The sequence below is a fragment of the Eublepharis macularius genome, chromosome 16 (assembly GCF_028583425.1).
Source record: "Eublepharis macularius isolate TG4126 chromosome 16, MPM_Emac_v1.0, whole genome shotgun sequence".
NCBI classification, from domain to species: domain Eukaryota; kingdom Metazoa; phylum Chordata; class Lepidosauria; order Squamata; family Eublepharidae; genus Eublepharis; species Eublepharis macularius.
Window position 1 is genome coordinate 35,099,214 of NC_072805.1, and position 21,300 is coordinate 35,120,513.

General features: G+C 45.4%; 1 protein-coding gene across 2 annotated transcripts; it reads left to right on the top strand.

Annotated features, from left to right (window-relative positions):
• Positions 1–1,286: 1,286 nt before the first annotated feature.
• Positions 1,287–9,223, top strand: C16H19orf12 (chromosome 16 C19orf12 homolog). Of its 2 annotated transcripts, none has more exons than XM_055000935.1 (4): positions 1,287–1,440; positions 5,023–5,158; positions 6,811–6,986; positions 7,988–9,223. In XM_055000935.1, exons 3-4 carry the CDS (start codon positions 6,827–6,829, stop codon positions 8,251–8,253), a joined length of 426 nt encoding a protein of 141 aa, XP_054856910.1. In that variant the 5' UTR covers positions 1,287–1,440; positions 5,023–5,158; positions 6,811–6,826; the 3' UTR covers positions 8,254–9,223. The 2 variants fall into 2 exon arrangements, with proteins under 2 accessions (XP_054856910.1, XP_054856911.1); XM_055000936.1 differs by lacking the exon at positions 1,287–1,440 and adding an exon at positions 4,580–4,600.
• The last annotated feature ends 12,077 nt before the right edge of the window (positions 9,224–21,300 follow it).

The following is a 21,300-nucleotide window of genomic DNA, read 5'->3' on the forward strand; positions in this document are numbered from 1 at the left end:
CCTGCTCGGCATGCTGACAGTTCCAGGTTCAGTTTCCAGTTGCAAGAATCAGGTGGGAGGTGATATGAAAGACGCTGGAGAGCCACTGCCAGTCAGAGGGGCCAGTAACAACCTTGACAGGCCTGCAGTTCAGTACAGGCAGCTTCCCCTGGCCTGCCTATTCTGCAACTACTAAAGGCCAAGAAGCCTCACCAGGAAAAAAAATAACAAAATTGTTTTTCAAAGAAGCCTGCAGCTCAGTCAATTACAGTTTATAAACTGCTGTCCGAACAATTCCTGCTACTGTCTTGCAGGCAGCTGCAGTTCTGTCTGATTGCCTGAGCTAAGCAAGGTCACCAGCTTCCCACCACCTGCTTTTAGCAGCTGCGTACTTGGGAGAAGTTCAACAGGTGTAGTTGTCACTGCACAGCAAAACTTTACACGTGTATTTTCTGCAATGGGGACCTTGCCAGACACAAGATTGCTCCCCCTACCCACAGGGTTCCCAACTTTAACTCTCCTGCATAAATACTGGAGTTCAGCAGCCTGAACACTGATTTCAGCATAATCATTTGTGAGTCAGTCCGAACAACCTGACACATGAAATGGACTACTGCAAGGCAGCTGCGTTTTAGGGTTGCCAGCTCTGGGCTCGGAAATTCCTGGAGATTTGAGAGGGGTGGAGCCTGGGGAGGGCGGGGTTTGGGGGAGGGAGGGACCTCAGCAGACTTCGATGCCGGACCGTCCATCCTCCAGATTTGTCTTCCAGGGGGAACTGATCTCTGTCCTCTGAAGATCAGCTGTAATTGCGGGAGATTTCCAGGCCTCACCTGGAGGTTGGCAATGCTACATAAACAGAGAGGCCGGAGATGTTCCAGCGCTGGGATATAAGTTTGCCTTCCCCCAAGCGCCCCTGAACTCCTGCTTCATTTTGCTGCAACAGACTAACACGAGTCAACGATTTCTTTGTTTCTGGAGCTGTAGATCTGTCAGTCTCTTGCCATGAAAACCCCACCAGGGGTTACCAGAAGTCAGGTATGACTTGAGGGCACCCTCCACTCCCAATCTGAATTTCTGCCCATTACGTATCTATGAAATCTGCTGGATTTCTGCTGTTGAAGGCCAGTTGCAAAATGAAAACGACGCGCTCTAGTTTATAAGTAGAGTTTTGGCCCCGGCTCGACTCCTCGGTTTTCAAAAAAGACACGACAGTAAGAGTGCCAGGACGCAGAGGTGTCCGTCTCCGTCGGCGCACGCCCCTCTCCGGCTCGGATTGCAGCATCGAGGCCGGGCGAAGCGGCCGGGACCCGCCCCTCCGCGTCCGCCCGGCTGCCCTCTCCCCGCGACGGGGCCGCATCGCGCGTGGAGCCGCCTCCGGGAGCGGCCGCCGCGGCCTATCCGGGCTCCGGCACGGCGACGAGGGCGCAGCCGCCGGGACGTTGCGCGCAGCTCCGCCCCGAGGTAGGAAGGCCGGGAGCGGGGAGCGGTGGGGGCGTTAAGCCCGGCGAGGGTCCGCTTCGGCTGGACGGAAAAGGAAGGAGGGGGCGGTAGAGGGTTTGCGCCACCGTGGCTGGGTTGACTTTACGCGAAGGGCCGCTGCGTGCCCTTCCGCCTGGAAAAACAGCCCGGCTGCGGTCAGCAAAATAAAGCAGGAGACCCCGGGGGGGGGGGGCGCTTCGGCGTTGCGCCAAAATCGACGCCGGTGTGGCTTCCTGGGATGTCCCCGCTCGCTTCTGCAGAGGCGGGGAGTGTGAACGTGGGCCTGGGTTGTGTACCCTGCAGAAAGGTGGAGGTGTGCGCGCGCGCGTTTGTGTTTGTGACTGTATCTTAAGGCGGTGGCTTCAAACCAAGATCCAATCCAGAGTTCGTTCTGCGTCAGTGTAAGATGCTTCCAATCTGAAACCTCCAGCTCTTGCGAGTATCTGCCGTGTATATATATGCGCGTGATTGATTGATTAGATCCAGGCCTTTTTTTTCTGGGAAAAGAGGTGGTGGAACTCAGTGGGTTGCCCTCCTAGAAAATGGTCACGTGGCGGGTGGCCCCGCCCCCTGCTCTCCAGACAGGGGAGTTTATGTTGCCCTCTGTGCTGTGGCATGAAGGGCAATCTAAACTCACCTCTGTCTGGAGATCAGGGGGCGGGGCCACCCACCATGTGACCATTTTCAAGAGGTGCGGGAACTCCAGTCCATCACGTTCCTGCTGAAAAAAAGCCCTGATTATGTTTATAATCAGCCCTCCCCGCAAACAGGCTCCAGGCGGATTACATCAATAGTAAAATTCACATTAAAACTGTAATTAGACTGTTCGATAATAACAGTTCTAAAACAGATCTAGATGGTCTCATATGCTATGGATACATATAACATGCATACATCGTATATAGATCAAGATGGGTAGCCACGTTAGTCTGTAGCAGGAGAAAAGAGCAAGAGTCCAGTAGCCCCTATAAGACTAACAAAATTTGAGGTAGGGTATGAGCTTTTGGGAGTCACAGCTCACTTCTTCAGATTTGAACTGTCACTCAACAAAGCTCATAACCTACCTCAAATTTTGTTATTCTTATGGGTGCTACTGGACTTATAAGTAGTATATATGTGTGTGTACTGTGGTCATGCATGTAGTGTATATAGATAGTGTATGTGGGGCAGCAACATTAAGGAGTCTTGCAGAACTTTAACATCTGTGGTGCCCTTAGTGGATAAGGCCGGGGGTCCAGCTGGCCCAGGAACCCTCTACCCTGGTTGCCCAGGTAGGCATCAAAGCTGGGGCTCGGCTTTCCCTAATGGTGCCTCCAAGCTCTGGTTGATATTCAGAGATATACTGCCTCTGGATCTGGAGGTTCACATTGTTGTGACTGGAAGCCACAAATCTGGCTGATCCCTTTTTAAAGCTGTCTGTGTTAAGGGCCATGTCACGCAATGTAATCTTAAACAGCATCACACACTCTGCTGTAGCATAGTAGTGAAGTGGTCAGGATGTGAATCGGCACTCTTCTGGTTGGAATCCCACTACTGCCGTTAACTCTAGGTGGCCTTGAGTAAGCCACTCCTCTCAGTCTCAGCTGCACTGGGGGATAAGTATAACACTGACTTTGTTCACCACTCTGAGTGGGGCACTAATCAGTCTAGAAGAGCTTTATGTAAGCACAATTATTATTATAAGGGATCTGCTGTAGCATAGTGGTGAAGTGGTTGGGCTGCGAATCAGCACTCCGCTAGTTTGACTCCCACTACTGCCATGAGCTCAGCAGGTGGCCTTGGGTAAGCCCCTCCTCTCAGCCCAGCTCCCCAGCTGTATTGTGAGAATAATAATAACACTGGCCTTGTTTATTGCTTTGTGGGGCACTAATCTATCTAGAAGAGTGGTATATAAGCACAGATGTTGTCGTTGTTATTGTTGTCAATGGGCTTAGAAGGGTGCAATTCTGTTTAGCGCCGCACTGTTAAAAGACTTAAAAACAATTTTTTAGCGTAAGTGGGTTTTTTTACTGGAATTGTTCTTTATTTAAACTATAAACAATAACATAAATAAATACCATAACATACATAATAACATAAATGTTGATGGACTGCAGCCCGCCTCAGATACATTTCATGGGCCCCAATCTGCAGAATTTGATGCTACATAAATTCTGAAGGAGGACACAAAGTTTCTTGCTTGTTTTTGCCACAACAGACTAACATGGCTACCTTTCTGATTGAATACAAATAGATAAGTTGTCTAATGCCAAGTCTCGTCTAACTACACAGCTGCACATGGATGGAAATTGCACTGCCGCGCTGTAGCAAAAATTCACAACCTATGAATGGATCTTCTCAAAGTTTTTTAAAGGGAAAAAGCGCCCATCCCCCAATTTGGATCCAAACCATGGAGCAGGAGAAATGGCGTAACCCTTCCCCCTCTTTTCCAGTTTTACTGATCTCAGCCACACACACAGTCCTTGTAATTAATCCTGGAATGGCCAAAAGAAAGGAGGAGGTTCTTGGGGGGGGGGGTGTCCATTTTGATCCATGACACAGTGGCATGGGCGGGGGGGGGGGGAGAAACACTGTGGTTGCAAGAAAGTGAGTCTAAAATCAGAAGTGTTGCAATTTTCCAGGCTTCATGGCATACGTATATGTAGAACTTGTGGGCACCCAAGAATGGGGTCTTTATCAGACAAAATGAGGTAAATAAATTTTAAAAAAGCAAACATTAGGATTAGAAGGAAGTTAATCCTTAAGAAAACTAGGACGAATGTATAGAAGGCAGCCAGCATCGCTTCTTATCGAAGAATCTCAAGGGAAAACTTGCTGGGCTCTTGGAATAGTTTGTACTTTGGTTCATGGTGAGATAACCGGGTCTTATGACTATCCAGTGAGTCAAAAGGATGACTCGTTCTTCAGGAAATACATCTGTGTAACATTTTGCAGTGAGTTACATCAGTAAGCTGTGTCAGCATGTTCTTTCCCAGGAGCAAGGAGGGGGGAGGGTTGTTGTTGTTTGCAGAATTAGAGATTTCACTGCATGGGGCGATGAAGACAGAGAGAAGCTATGGTGGGGGACAGATGGTTTCTCCACAAAGGCAGAGTTGAGCCCAAATCCTGCTTCCTGACTGTAGCAGGCACAGGAAGTCTCCAGGTATTTTTTTAAAAACCCTTGTAGTCTTGAGAACTAGAAACTTAAGGCTGTGATCTTAAATATACCTCCTAGGAAGGGAAGCAGGAATTGGCTTCCGAAGCTGCTTAGATCAGGTTGTACACGTGCTGTTTCGCCTTCCGTTATTATCTCTGAAATGAAATCCTGGCCTCAAGTCATAGCTGATTCATGGCACCCCCCCCCCCCCGTGGGGTTTTCATGGCAAGAGACTAACAGAGGTGGTTTGCCCTTGCCTGCCTCTGCAGCCCTGGTCTTCGTTGGCTGTCTCCCATCCAACTGCTACCCAAGGCCGACTCTGCTTAGCTTCTGAGATCTGACAAGATCAGGCTCAAAAAAGGCAAAAAAACACACACACAAAGTTGCATTTTGCATTAAGTATTTAACAGCATGTATCTGGTTTACAGGGCCATCAATCCATCCAGAAGGTGAGATGAGGACAAGAGCTGCAGTAATCCAGGGGGCAGAGACCCACATCTAAATCTTTATTTGCAATTTTGCACAGCTTTCTTACATTCAATGCACAAGAGGAGCTCTCAGAAGGTGGGTTGGATTCCTATGACATTTTAACTCTTTTTTCCCCCCTTGGCTGCTTTTCTGTAAAGCAGATGCTTTAAATGCTTTAGTTACAGTCTGGGTAGGTGATTACATTGGTCGCTGGTGTGAAATCATGTGAAATGGTGACAGACGTGTAAGCTACCATTCCAGGCCTACGTGCAGCCTGGCAAGGCAGGAATACAGTTGCTATCTCCTAGCCAGGAGATCGGAAAAGTCCTGAAGTGTAGGTCATGAGAACGGCGAGCTGACACCCCACAGCCCCTGGAGGTGTGCAAAATCTACAGATCAAAGTAGTGGAGTTCCTGATCCAAGTTCCTTCTAATCTCCCCCCTCACCTCCTCCCTAATTAATAGCACTCAGGAATCGGACTCTTCCTGTCCCACACTCAGCAAGCCATCAATATCAGTAGATGTGCCTGATCGAACCTCCTCTGGTTTTATTGCCTTACAATGCTGGAGACAACCTGTTGAATTATTGTGCTGGGGGGAAAATGTCATCCTGCCCAGAAGGATGGACTTTATCCTTATAAAAAGGGCGGCTTTGTAGCAGCCCTGTGTATCCTGGGATCTTTGCTCAGGGACCCTCAAACTTTTATCTGAGAGCCAAGCTACGAGTGATGCCTTACACAGGTTGGACACTTGTCAGCTTCTGTCAAGTTTTGAAGGGAGATGTAGGCATCTTGGTTTTACAGCTTGGCTCTCCATTACAGCTGCAAGACCAGGATGCCTACATTTCCCATCAAAACTTGAGGGAAGCTGACAAGTGTCCAACCTGTGTCAGGCGACACTTGTAGCTTGGCTCTGAGTCCCCTCCTTTTCCCTACCATGAAGTGCTGTTACTCTAAAGGGTGTCCCGCCTTCTCCTCTTCTAGATCTGTAACTACAAGTCTTCCTTGGAACTGCTTTCCCACTTCCCTTACTGTTTTCTAGATACGTGCGTGAGTGCTGTAAAAAAATAATTAAAAATCCACTCCTGTTGAACATCTGCCTGTTGCATTCTCCAGAGGCAAGCAATCCTCGTATAGATTGGTTAAAAGATCCTGAAGTTACCCTCCTCTTGAAACCTCTCTTTGCTAATTCCCCTAACTTTACAAGGAGACCATCGATTTGGGGTAACGGACTTGGGGCTAAAATTGAGTAGGGAACACCCCTGGGTTTTGTTCCAGGGTCTGCCTTCCATAGCAGCAAGTAGTAATGATCATGAGTGCCCTTGAGCATGTGAAGAGAGCCTTGGTCACTGAGCATCAACACTATCTGGGAAAAGAGGGAAATTGCTTCCAGGTGGGCTTGAGCTTTGGTATGTTTCATTTTAAAAGTAAAGTTGTGAAGTTTTGCAATCCTGAAACTGTCTTTTATGTGCCTGTCTCAGAGTTGGTGAGTGTAGAATTAAAACAGCATTCTTTGTGGAATGGACAATTTATATAGAACCTGGCCACATTCACGTTCCTCACTGTTTTTTATTTTGCATCTAACAAGGCACTACACTGACTGTCATTTTCTTTTCATTCTCGCCTCATTGAGAATCTTGGACAGGGTGTTTCAAACTGATGAGTTAAATTCCACCTGGGGTATTTGCAGGCACTTCACATGTTTGTATTGTAGCAATTAAAGCACAAGCGTCTTTTAAATCACTGTAAGGTACAACTTAGGCAAGATGCCGATCAGCGTGAATGACATAATGCAGCTTCTCTGCCGCGTATCTGAAGAGCGAAAAATGAAGGCAGCCTTCCGGCATTCCGGACGAGGAGCATTGGTGGCCGGCGCGACTGCCTTTGTTGGTGGCTTGGTAGGAGGTCCGCCTGGCATTGCCGTAGGTAAGTGAATGTTTCCTGATGAAAAGGAAGGCTCTGTTATAAAGCCATTGTAACCTTTTTAATTCAAGTATTAAGGAGCTGATGGAGTGAAGAAACAGAGTTTATTGTAGTGTAATGAAAAACTGATGATCTAAAATGAGTATTTCTTACCTGTTTTTCAATGGTGGGAGGGAAGGCAGCATGGTATAGTCCGATCTCGTCAGATCTCGGAAGGTAAGCAAATAGAGGTTGAGGCAGGTGGGCTGAAAAACTGGTTTCCTACCAGGAGGGGAGGGTTGCCCCCCATATTGTTGTCATCTGGTAGCTGGCCACCCTGCCCCACGGATGTGTGTTAATGCTTGATGGATGGCAATATGGGCACATCTGTCCGTTTTAGACTTTATTGTACTGACTGATACGTTTTATTCTTATTTATGCGATCTGTTCTATTGTATTTATTACTGCCTGTGATCTGCTCTGAGCCCACTTGAGGAGAGAGCAGAATATAAATTGAATAAAATAAAAATAAAATAAATAAGGGAGGTCGGAACTTGGATGGGAGACCACCAAGGAACACTCTGCAGAGGAAGGCACTGGCAAACCATCTCTGCTTCTCACTTGCTTTGACAGCCCCTTGGTGGGGTCAACATAAGTTGGTTGCAACTTGACAGCACATACGCACAAACGCTTCAAGGTCGAGCCCCCTGGGGTGTACTTAGTTCAGTGGGTTGGATCCAAACAAGCTTCCACTGGTGAGGAGAAGGAAGAAAGGATCCCCTTTGACCCCCCCCCCCAAGGCTATGCAGGTGAGCAAGGGATCTGTAGGGACAAAAGCCCGTGGAGTGGGGGACCATAGTAAAGAGCAGAATTGGGCAAGGTTGAGTGGAAAAGGTGGCTGAAATCAACCCAAAGAATGCTTTGGTGAACTGTTTGTATGGACACAGCACATGGCTGATGATGTCCATCAAAGTGTTCTGTCTTGGTCTTGATGCATAAGATGCTTCTTTGTGTTGTGCTTCCAGGAGGTGCAGTCGGAGGGTTGCTTGGTGCCTGGATGACCTCTGGACAGTTTAGGCCCATCCCTCAGATTATCCTGGAATTGCCTCCCGTAGAGCAGCAGCGGCTTTACGACGATGCTTACGCCATCATCAGGAATTTAGACTGGACTGACTTGGCGCAGCTGACGGCCCTGGTCATGGGAAATGCCGCCGTTCAACAGCAGTTGCTAGGCATGCTGATGAGCTATCTCACCAACGAGCTCCGGGCAGAAATCAAGTACGGGGACTAGTTTTTTTCCAGGATTTCCTGTGTGGACCCTTTTTTGTTTGACTGTGAAGAACATTTTAACCTCTTAGGACCATTGATTTCACATTAGAAATGGGAGATTGCTGGAAAGAATATATAAGCTATCTTCTTCCCCTGCCACGACTTTAATCGGTGGCACACAATTGCGTTGAGTGTGTCTGGCCTGGTGCCTCGTTCTCCTGCCTTTCCTCGCCCCCTTCTGTCCTGTTGCCCAACATTGTTCTCTGCCAGTCCAGTAACTGCTGCTATCTCCGTTCATTGATTATAGAACATAGATGCCTTGTTCTCTCATGGTAGTGCCTAGATGGCGGCTGGGATTTAAATACCAATGGCAGATAGGGCCAATGAGTTCACACTATCAGATAGTCCTTGGGCCATGAGCCAGTGGGTAGAACTGGCCGTTCTGACATTTTATCCACATAACACTGTGCTGGAGTAGATCACAATGTTTATATTGGTTGGCGTGAATATGATATTTATGATGGTAGATTGTTGCCTCGCTCTTGATATATTTGCTGTGTCGTTAGGGTATGCCAAAGTAACCTTTGAAAACCCACTTGAAATCAAGTCTGTCGAATTGCCTGAACCTGTCTACCTCTTGTATCATGAAAGGCATAAAAATAGTTGGTTGTGAGCAGTTCATTACAGGTTTCTGACTTAAATGAGATCCACAGCAACTGGACACTTTTTGCCTATCAAAGTCATCTTTGAGCAGAAGACACATGAACAATGATGCACGAGCAGCGTTTGAGTTTCAGAGCTGGAATTCCAGTTTTAAAAGTCCTTTGCAGGAAGAGTGGGGAAAGTGTGTGTGGTTTGATTACATATTGGATTTCAGTTCAAGGTTCTCTTCTCTGTCTTGGTGCTCCATCACATCTTGGTGTTTGATACTTTTTTTCCTTAGTGTTGGATCTCATCGGGTAATCAGAGATACGCTGCATTTTGCTATGGAAGTTCCCTTTCAACATGACGGCTAGTAGCCTTTAATGGATCTACCCTCCATGCATCTTGCTCATCCCCCCTTTTAATTTTAAGGTTTTTATTTATTAGTGCAAAAACATTAAAAAAATTAAAAAGCAAACAGGAGAGGAAAAGAAAAAAAAACTGCTGGCTACAAAACACTATTGTCAAATCTATACATAGGCATCTATAACAAATTTCCAAATATCTAAATATAAGTCTATGTGCAATTGCCTTCTATATGCAATATGTTCAAATGTTGATATGTTTATAAGGTCTTCAATCCAGTGATTTACAGGAAGTGGGTTTTTGTCTTTCCAATGCTAAAGTATAAGGTGTTTTTTTTTAACAGAGGGCCATTTCCATTGACCCATCAGTTAGGTTCCAAAAGACAGGCAAGTAATTTAACGGTACATTAACATCCTCAAAAATAAATGAGTTTTCTAACACAAAATTAATATGACTAATAACTTCCTCCCAAAAGGGCTGAATGACTAAACATGACCGAAGCATATACTTAAGACATGCATGTTGTGAATTACACCACCAACAGATGCAGTGCAGTGCAGTGCAGTGCTTAAAAAGATGCTGCGGTGTCCAGTATACCCTAAATACAATTTTTTGCTGAACAAGTCACAACTTAAGAACCATACTAGCAACAGGTATATGGTTTAAGGTCTTAACCCATTGCTTTCACAAAATTGGACGCTCCAGATCATTATTCCATTCATCTCTAAGATTCTGTATATCATATTTATTAACTGACCTCGAATACTTATATACAAATACTCAGGACCGGTGCCGCCATTGAGGCAATGAGGCGGGCGCCATGGGCGCTGGGGCACTGGAGGGGGCACCGGAGGGGTTGCCAGGGGCGGAGGTGCTCGCCGTGGAGCTGGTGTGCCTGGCCCGTGGCTGCTACAGCTGGCCAGCCCGATGCTGCCGCCGCTGCTGCTACCACCATCACCACACACCCCCAGCAGGGCGCAGCAGCCACGGGCCAGGCACGGCAGGCGTCTGGGGTGGCGTCTGGAGTGCGGGCAGCCTCTGCGCGCCGCCCGCCAGCCAATGGCCCCAGCTTTTGCTGTGTGATGATCATCATGTAGTCATCATGTAGTCCCGGGGTGCACGCGCGTGCACCAGGATTGCCACGGGCGCCAGAAACCCTGGCACCAGTGGTGCAAATACTGTAGATTTCCCTTTCTGTATTGATTCAATAAGAATCTTCAAAAGTGGGGGAGATTCTAAAGCACTCAAAACGTGCTGGACCATATTTGGACACCAACAAATGTTGCAATTGTAAATATTAGAAGGAACAGCAAATAGTGCAAAAGGAAGAATTCTTTAATAGGAAGTAATCCCTATGCGTTTCGCATCCACTTCGTCGGGGATGTTCAGAATTCCTTTCAACATCTATTCCACGTGTGCACTTACTGCAGAGTCGCAATTGTAAATATTGCCATTCAGCATTACTCATCCTCATTTTTTGCTGCCCTAAGCCCGCACTGAGCCTGTTTGTGGGGAGGGCAGGCTAGAAATCAAATAAATAATAAAAAGAATAATAATTTAAAGACATTTCTGCTTGTGGCCATCAGTCCCATCTGCATAGACCATAAACACTGACAGCTTAAAACAATTTCCAGATTTAAATAGCAAGATTCGAGTTCAGTAGCCCCTTAGAGACCAACAAGATTTCGAGGTTATAAGCTTTTGAGAGGCAACTACTCCCTTTGTCAGGTAACTCGGACTCTCAAAAGCTCATACCCTGGAAATGTTGTTGGTCTTTGAGTTGCTACTGGACCCGAATCTTGCTCTTTTACCTCAGGGCAACACAGCTACCCAACTGAAAAAGACTAAAATTGTGTTAAAAGATCAAAACTTTAATTAAATTATGTGCTGCCCAGAACGAGCCAGGCCACCTCTCCTGGACCCTTCAGGCTCACAGACACAACAACAGCAACAGATGTCCACTGACGTTGCACAGCTGTGGTCTCGAACTCCCGAGCTCAAGCGATCCGCCGGCCTCAGCCTCCCATGCTCAGGCTGGGATTGCAGGCGCGCGCCACGGCGCCCATCTTTAAATTTTGTGAGAATGTGTATCCTCAAAAATCTTGCTTTCTGATCATGCAAGCAGAAGCTGGAAAATATGCACATTATCCTATTAACACACAATGGCAACCACATGTATCGAGAGCACCACACGTAGTGTGATCACCTGTCATGCATGGTTGGATTGACAAACTAATGACTGAATCGGGCTTGTATATGTTTGGAATGTTTGAAAAGAACTCCCGTTGCAGGCGTCAGAGAGTGAGAGAGACTTACCTTTAAATTATTTGGATGTAAAAAGGACCAAACATGAGAGCAATATTTCATATTCCTTCATGTGGATGAGTTCTCTCTGAACATGCTTGAACCACCCTGTTTGCATTCAAATAAAAAGTCACACCCCCGCCCTTTCAAAGCATATTTATGGCCAAAATGAAGACTCTACACTTGAACACATCCATATCACCAGAAGTCAATCAATAATAAGTACAAGATTGAGATCTCCTGTACTAGGAATTAGATGAAAGATGAATATAAACAACGTGAACGGATGTTGCAGTAATTTAAGGATGGTTTGGCTGCACGGCAGGTCATGTATTGCCTCCCAAATTTTTTTCTAAGGTGCTGCCATTTAAATATTACTTTCTCACTTCAGCTTAGTGGTTTAAGATGTCAAAGAATCCATATTTTATTTCTTTTTCTCTTTCCCATAGTCCTAGAAGCAATATTTGCTGGGATCGGAGGAGAGGGCTGTGTTTTTGTGCACACACAAGTCCACCTGTCACCTCAGCATCGTGCCTTCTGCCTGTTACGAGGGGGACTCCCCTAACACCTATCCACCTCATATGCCGTAAACTTACTGCCTGACATACACAGGTGTCGCCTTGGAAACCGAGAAGCGCTGCACCAGCAGTTTTAGGAAACAGCTGAGGAAAAGCCAGTGTGGGGAGCTGCACATATTTATACCAGGAAACCATCTGTTCTGCCGATGGTTATTAACCTGGCAATGCGTTGAGTCTGACAGAATCAAGCGGAATTTGAACAGGCAGATGGTGTGATGTTTGGGAAAGATTTCTGGTGGTAGCAAGGGGAGGGGGGGTGAGCAGAACTCTCCACTGTTTTCTGTTAGTGACCTGGTTAGAAAACTAGCCAGTTGAGGGAACTTTGCTGAGCAAATGAACTGGAAAGATTTTTTAAAGTTTGATTGAGGTGGATTTTCAATTGAAACACACCATCTAGTGGCCTAAAGAGGAAGTCAGTTTGGTGTAGTGGTTAAGGGTGGCAGGACTCTAATCTGGAGAATCGGGTTTGATTCTCCACTCCTCCGCTTGAAGCCAGCTGGGTGGCCTTAGGTCAGTCGCAGCTCTCTCAGAGCGCTCTCAGCCCCACTCACCTCACAGGGTGATTGTTGGGGGGATAATAATAGCATACTTTGTAAACTGTTCTGAGTGGGCTTTAAGTTGTCCTGCAGGGCGGCATATAAATCAATTAGGATTATTAATATAAGTCATGGTTCTGTTTCAGTGACGAGTTGCTAATTTGGGGTTGGGACATTACTGGAGATTTGGGGGTGGAAGGTGGAGCCTGGGCAGGGAATCAGCTCAGCAAGGTATAATGCCATAGAGTCCGCCCTCTGAGGCTGCAGTTTTCTCCGTGGAACTGATCTCTGTATTCGGCAGGTCAATTGTAATTCCAGGATATCTCCAGGCCCATCAGGTGACGGTACCCTAGCGTCAAGGTAGGCAGGGGCGCTATCTCCACCAAAGGCAGTGTTCCTCAATTTGGTTCTAGGGTGGCTCCTGGCACCCACGTGTTTTGTCCTCACAACAAAGAGCCAAACCAAGCTTTTTGTCCCTCTCGTTGAAGAAGGGGGTGTTCCAGAAGACACCAGAAGGTATCAGTTTTGTGGATCTGTGTCTGTAGGAAGCACCTATTGAGAAATACCTGCCCCCACTGTAGGAACATGTTTGGCTTGGAATCTCCCAATGGTTTGTAGAACAGTCCAGAATTTTGCAATTAGCCCCACCCCCCCACGGCAGCCATTTAGCGATTGGTTCTATCCCCCATGACAGCCATTCGTGTGTTTTATGATGCAACAGGACTGTCCTCTGGTTCAGCTGGCTTTTTTGCACAAGGGAGCTCGGGTCAGAGAAAGAGATTTTTTTCCGCAAAGGTTCGGTAGCACTGGGATCTATTTGATGGGACCCAGGTTCAAATCTCTAGTCTACCATGGAAGCTTGCTAGGAGGCCTTGGGCCAGTCACTTTTGCTCCCACTAATCTGCCTTGCAGTGTTGTTGTGAGGATAAAATTGAGGATGAGAGAATAATGTTTTAATATGAGTTGAGTCTAGGTTTCCATCTCTGTGGCAACAAACTCTGGATTCTTTGGGGGGGCGTGTGTCGCTGATACCATGACATCACTTCCTGGTGAACACCCAGAAGTGATGTCACATCCCCCTCCCTTTTTTTCTCCTGCTGCTTGGTCGATCAAGCACAGGCATTGAAGTGGGAGAGCAGAAGCCTTCGCACTGTGGATGGGAACTAGAAACCCTAGATGGGTCCATGTTGGTATAAATAGCTAAATAAATAAATGGTGGGTTAATTGGCGGGGAAAGTACCAATTCTAAAAGTGGTGTCATGGAAGGAAGGGTTCAGGACTGGCTCTTGTCTTTGGGGAAGAGAGGCTGTTTGGCTTCAGCTTCCAAAGAAAGGGGACAGTTTGCTCCCTATATGGCCACAGGAAGGGATTGCTATGCCTAGTCATGCAAGGAAATGGGTGCCCATGGACAAGCCTAGCGTGAGCTCAGCATTTCACTAGTAGGTCAGTAGGCAGGGAGTGGCCCCTAACCCTGTTGTTTTTCCTCATCCACGAAGACCCTTTTGGATTTCATCCCCAATGTTCAGGAAGCAAACAGCACTGGGAAACAGATCGGCATGTGTCACGGTGTTCTTTGACACCGCATTGGGGATAGCTGCCCTATCCAATCATTTCAGGGATGCAGATTTTCCTGTCCCCAGCAGAGATCCTTCTCTGTCTGTGAAACCAATGTGACCTAGTGGTTTGAGTGCTGGACTGGGACTGGGGAGAGCTGGGTTCAATTCTGCACTCAGCCCTTCAGATGAGCCCTTGGCTTATCATTCTCTCAGCCTAACCTACCCCACCGGGGTTTTGTAGTGATAAAATAGAAGCGGGGAGATCTATGTATGCCACCCTCAGTTTATTGGAGGAAAGGCAGGAGGAAAGGCCATCCGAGGCTAGATGGGTGGCAAAGGACCTTGGTTGTGGCTCCAAAACTTTGGAACTCCCTCCCCAAGGAGATTCATCTGTCCCGCTCTGCTGCCGTCTTCCACCAGCAGATGGAGCCTTTTTTGTTTTGTTTGGCATATCCCCAATGACTGTTATTGGCCTTCCTTCCTCACTTTAGTGTTTTGTGTTTATATGTTTTTTTTAATTAAATTATTTTATATATTTTAAATTCTATTTTAAATGTTAAAATATTTTCATGTTTGCATGAAAATATTTTCATGGAAAGGCAAAACAAACAGGTTTTGAATGAATGAATGAATGAATGAATGAATGAATGAATGAATGAATGAATGAATGAATGAATGAATGAATGAATGAATGAATGTGATAGGTTCCATTTTACCATCATGGCTTCATGGGCTGTTCCCATTTAATAAAGTTTCTTCCATTTCTCACCTTCCACTCCGGGCCAACATCCATTTTTTTTAAAAAAAAAATTCCCCCCAAAACATTGATTCTCACTTTGGAATTAAATCCATTTTGTCACTAATTAGACATGAGCTTTCATCTTTGCATATCAAGAGATCACACAAGCTGCCAGCCTGAATGCATACATTTCATCATTTAATTGCTGTTACCTCTCTGCTAATGCCTCCTATTAAATGTGATTTATGCAACCCAACAGATAAAACATAAATCCATCCTAAACATTGCCAAAAAAAGGAACGAGGGGAAACACAGAAGATTGAGGGACTTGAAATCAGCGTGCTCCAATGAAGGAACTTCAAAGGGGGATTCCAAGAGGAAACTGCAGAGTTACGACGAGTCCTCAGTAGGTTTGATAGCATTTGTCAGGGACTCGAGAGGTCGGACAATTTTCTCAGCATCAATAGGGGCTGAATGGCTTAACATGGCCCAGCAATATATGTTATCACTAGTTGCTGTGTCTGATTGCTGTGCAAAATCAAAAAGAGTCCAGTAGCACCTTTAAGACTAACCAACTTTATTGTAGCATAAGCTTTCGAGAATCACAGTTCTCTTCGTCAGATGCATGGAGGGCAAGAAGAAACTGGTCAGATACAGAGGAGGGGAGGGGAGGGAGGAGTAGATGCAAACAGCCCTCAAACAGCTCCTTCTGATACAGAGATCAGAGATATGCACAGATTGCTGTGCATATCTGTAAACTTTTCAGTTTCGCATAGAAATGTCACAAGCTTGTCTTTTTAGCTCCAGTCTTTTTCTCCCAGTCTTTTTCTCCAGTCTTTTTCTCCCTCTGTATATGAAAAATTTTGCCTGCTGAGACTTTAGTTCGTTGCATATGGCAAAAAGGAACTCAAACCTATAAAAGCTGATGTGCAACAGACAGGTATGTCAACAAGGTGCCACAGCATTTTTCTTTCCTTATAAGTGTTCAGGCACTTGAAAGCGCGTAGCTCAGCCAGGCTACTTGATGACCAATACTGAAACGTTAACCCAAAAATGTTGTTTCCGTTCCAATATGGGTTGAAGAGGTGCTGCTATTCTGCCCACAGAGGAAGAGAAAGAAAAGTCACCCACAGCCCCCACTTCCTGTTTCCACTTGCAAGCTGACGTTTGGGGAGAGCGATTGTCTCGCCAAGGAGCAAGAGGTTATTTTAGGATCTGACAGCTATAAACACACAGGTGTGGAAAGAAAGCAATTAATTAAACAAAGCAAGCAAAATACAAAAGAAACATCAACGCATAATCAGGTCAAATCATACATACAAAGAAATAACAGGAAAATAGACAGCACTTCAGCACAATTACATAACAAGACAAAGGAAATATATGTATATGACCTGATAGTTTCCAATGCCAACTTCAGTTGTCTGGGACCCCAAAAGACAACGGGCAGACCCCTATGACCAATTTGTGTCCAGCTCGTTATCGGTCAGTCTGGGCTGAAGTCCAGTTAAAGGATGATCTTACTAAGACATATAGGCTAAAATTACCTTATCTTGAGTCCCTTCACAAGGAAGATAATTAAAGCAAGGTTGATTGATTGCAAGGGTCAAGACTAAAAAACACTCTCCGTGTCCAGGGCAAGCCGATAAAGGGGGTGCCCTGGCAGCCCGTTCAAGAAATTATTATTTGACACACACACCCCTTTCTGTCAGGTGTTTTATTTTAGTATCCTTAGGGCCAGTTTGCTTGACCCTTTTGGTATCTATGTATCCTCGTACTCAAAATACCAGCCAGGTCAGAGCTTACATCAGCAAAAACAGTATAGCTTAGTAAGGCATCTTCATATGTAATAGAAGACATATTTAGGCCCAAAATAGTAAAGAGTCTCGTAGCACTTTTAAGACTTCCCAACTTTATTGTAGCATAAGCGTTTGACAACCACAGTACTCTTTGTCAGATGCATCTGACGAAGAGAACTGTGGTTCTCGAAAGCTTATACTACAATAAAGTTGGTTAGTCTTAAAGGTGCTATGGGACTCTTTACAATATTGCAACTACAGAATAACACAGCTATCTCCGCTGGATCCAGGCCAAAAATGGCTCTTTGGGCAAGATGGAAGAACTGTGGCACCAACTCCTTGAAATACAGATATCTTCCACAATTCCACTATGATAGAGATAGGAGTCACCCTGCTCCTACATCTCTAGGCTGCACTGCCATGGTTGCTTGGTATAGTCAAGGTTGAGATGCTGTGCTGGCTCAGTCTTTTCAGGGAGAAGGCTAGGAAATCCAGATAGTGAGGGGCATTTCCTAACACACGAAGTGTGAGTTATAAATATAAAACTGAGATCAGAGATAGAGGATCTGCTTTGGATGGAGAAAATCTCAACTTCAGTCCTTGGCACCTCCAGTTAAAAGATCTTCAGTAGTTGGTGAAGATCTTGCTGTGCCAGGACAGCCACAGCCAGTCAAAGCAGACGGACTGATTCCAAGTGAGGTGAGACTTATTTTAGGAGGAAAGATATCTGTATTTCAAGGAGTTGGTGCCACAGTTCTTCCATCTTGCCCAAAGAGCCATTTTTGGCCTGGATCCAGGGGAGTTAGCTGTGTTAATCTGTAGTTGCAAAATAGTAGATTCCCGTAGTACCTAACTTGTTTACTGCTCTGGGTGAGGCACTAATCTGTCTAGAAGAGCAGTATATAAGCGCAGTTATTATTATTTATTATTGTTATTCTCCTAGGATGTTCTTAACAGCCCCATCAAAGAAAGCCAAGGGTATATTTGGGGAGATTTTTTCCCTTTTGTAGGACAAAGTTTATTGTGTAGGTATATATTGTGATGAACTGTGAGAATGTTTCAATTTTTCTACATATTAAGATAGACGAGTAAAAGGAGAGTGCAATCAAGTCATAGCTGTCTTACAGCGACCCCTGGTGGGTTTTCAGGGCAAGAAACTAACAGAGGGGGTTTGCCATTGTCTGGCTCTGCAACCCTGTTCTCTGTTGGAGGTCTCCCATCCAATTACTAACCAAAGCTGACCCTGCTTAGCTTCTGAGATCTGATGAGAGCAAGCTTGTCTGGCCTGTCCAAGTCTGGATGAGTGGCTGGCCAATTATTCAAATTTCAGGCCACTGCAAGCAGAAGATAGGGTGGAGAGGGTTTTGTCTGCACCTGTTCTTTATGCAGGACAAATGGATTGACGGTGCAATGAGTGAGCACATCCCGAATGCACATCTGGCCTGCCTGATCTTTGGTGCGCTGCGAATGCAGCTGCCTCTTCCATAGCGGCAGGAAATGGAATCTACTCTGAAAAGCACATTTTATGAACACTGCAGATGGCTACACAGGGAATGCTATTTGATGGTTCTGTTTGATTTTTAGCACATATAAGTCAAGGTTTATCACAAAGGGTGATAAACACATGGAATTTGTTGCCACAGGAGGTGGTGGCAGCTACAAGCATTGCCAGCTTCAAGAGGGGACTGGACAAATATATGGAGCAGAGGTCCATCAGTGGCTATTAGCCACAGGAGATAGATGGTATTCTCTTTGTGGGGAGGTGGTGCTCTGTTGTCTTGGTGCTGGAAGGAAGGCAGTGGGAGGGCTTCTGGTGTCCTGGCCTCACTGACAGTCCTTTAGATGGCACTGGATTTCTAGCCACTGTGTGTGACAGAATGTTGGACTGGATGGGCCACTGGCCTGATCCAACATGGCTTTGCTTATGTTCTTATGTTCTTATGTTTTACTCTGTTTTCGTACTTTAAAATGTATTTGCCCAGGAGCAAAACAGTCTGCGGCACCCACTCCACAATTTATCCACAGCTGTTTCTCAACAGCTGCTAACACTAGACTTTGTGGCTGTTTGGGACTCTATGGAAACAACCGCAAACTGCAGAGAAGAATTGCTCAAAAAGCCTGGGAATTATGTTTGCTAGCCAGAATTTTTAGGTCTGTTGATAATCTAGAAATTACGAAGCAAACTGGGTTTGTGTACAAGGTGAATGCAAATTTGCTAATCCTAACTCTTGTTAAATGAAATATTTTAATATTAGAGGAGCAGAAAATTGTAGAAATGTAACTGAACAGTGGTGCTGCAACAGGTTTATTTCTTCATTCCTGGATAGCCGGCATATCCTTGGATAACACTATTCGAGGCATTTTCAACGGCCAAAAAGGCAAAGCCTCGCCTGACCTGGAGCCAAAATCGTCCCTCTGGGCAGACATCATATAAAAGCCAAAGAAGAGAGAAAACTCTCCACAAGTCTTATTCCTAAAGTGGAAAATGGTGCCTATCTATGATAATGTAAGATCAGCCTAATATCCAATTTAGTCCAACAGAATTGAACTCCAGCGAAGGTATACTGTCTCTGAACATAGAGGCTCCATTTAGTCTTCATGGCTAATAAACATTGATGGTCCTATCCTGCTTTAATTAGTCCAGTTCTCTTTTAAAGCCATCTCAGACCTGCTCTGCAAGATACAACTTACCACATTACAAGCTGTTGATGATTCTTGGCATGAACACATATTACAAGTGTTGATTGTATAAACATAAAACCTGCACTGTGTAGAGATGACATGGTGCTGGTTTTGTGAACATCCGATCAGGGGAAATGATTCCAAGAAGCATTTTTTAATTATTTGCTCTAATTAATTTTTGTTTGAACTTCTAAGGGCTGAAATATTTGTGAATCCAGGAAGGATCAGTTTCCAATTTACACCTCTCCAGGCTAAATTGTCAAAGGAATCTGAATTTGGCAAGTGCCTCTAGATTATTCTAGAATACTTCAGAGTTAATGACTGATGATTAGCTATTGTGGGAGGGTAGAGGAGTGGAAAGAGAAGAAAGCTGGTTGTTGTCTGGGTAACTGATGAAGAATACATATAACAATAAAGACTGACTAAGCTTTGTGGTTATTCACAATAGCGATGTGGTTCTTATTGTAATCTTCCAAGATGGAACTGGGTGCTTTAACAATGGTTGCCTGTTCAGCTAAGCAAACCCAAGATCTTTATAGCAGGCTATGGGGCCAGAAATGCTCGCACCCCGCACAGTGTAGTATAACAATTAAGCCAGCTGTCTGATGCAGCAAGCCAACAGCCAATGCTAGTTTCTGGCTTTGTAGCTATTGTTATGCTTCTGTCGCTTCAGAATGAAGAAGACCCTTTTCTGAATCAAAATGCTTGGCTCCATTTATGCTGTGGATGCTACTTTCCCACTTTTTGAGGCACATGCAATGCCCAGATTCCACTCAAAAGGGGAGACTTTTTGCATCAAATTTGGGGGCTTCCATTCTAGAAGATTCCAAATGTTTCTCTGCACAGAATCACATTTAAGGTCAGTTTCGCAGAGGACCACTCGAAGAACATCAATTACTTCTTTTTACCTTTTTTTTCAAAAACTGTTTTTACTGTTGATATCCTTCTTTGTTGATGAACTGGCATCTCTCCCAGTGGCTGGAAAAGAGCCAGAGAACCAAGCTACAAGTGACGCCTGACACAGGTTGGACACTTGTCAGCTTCCCTCAAGGTTTGATGGGAAATGTAGGCATCCTGGTTTTACAGCTTGGCTCTCCATTACAGCTGCAAGACCAGGATGCCTACATTTCCCATCAAAACTTGAGGGAAGCTGACAAGTGTCCAACCTGTGTCAGGCGTCAGTTGTAGCTTGGCTCTCAGTCTTTGCCAGCTGTAACCAGTGGGGAGATGTTGCAGGGAGATGTCTAAAACAGTGAAGAAGACTAGCTGACCCCAAACAACCCTCCTGTTCCACTAAGACCAGGTTTAAGTATCAAATCAATCAAAATACTACGTAGAACCTGGCTATATGCAATAGAGAATAAAAGAAACGTTCTGCTGATTTACTGTCAGGCTTGTCTATTTCACAGGATATCTTCAATTACAGAATGCAAGCAATAGCAGTCAACTTATTGTTCTGAGCCAGGGCTGAGGCACACGCAAAGGGCCTTTAAGTCCACCTTTCTCACTGCAAACCGCAACGGAGGTTGTGGTTTGACTCACTCAATAGTCGGCATCTTATCTTGAACAGTGAGAGCCCCCGCCCCGTTCACAATGCAGTAGAAGGCAATAAGGAGCTCTCTGTCTGGGGCTTATCTCAAGGGTCAATGGGGTGGAGTAGCTAGAGTTATGAAACCAGTTCAGATCCTTGCTCAGTCACAAAAACTAACTTCCTGGGTGACCTTGAGCCAATCATTGTTTCTCAGCCCAATCTACCTTACTGGATTGTTGTGAAGATTAAAGTGGGTGGAGTTATGTACATAACCCTGATCGCCTTGGATAATAATAAGGATTATTGTACAGTGTAAAGTCAGCATGGGGCAGTAGT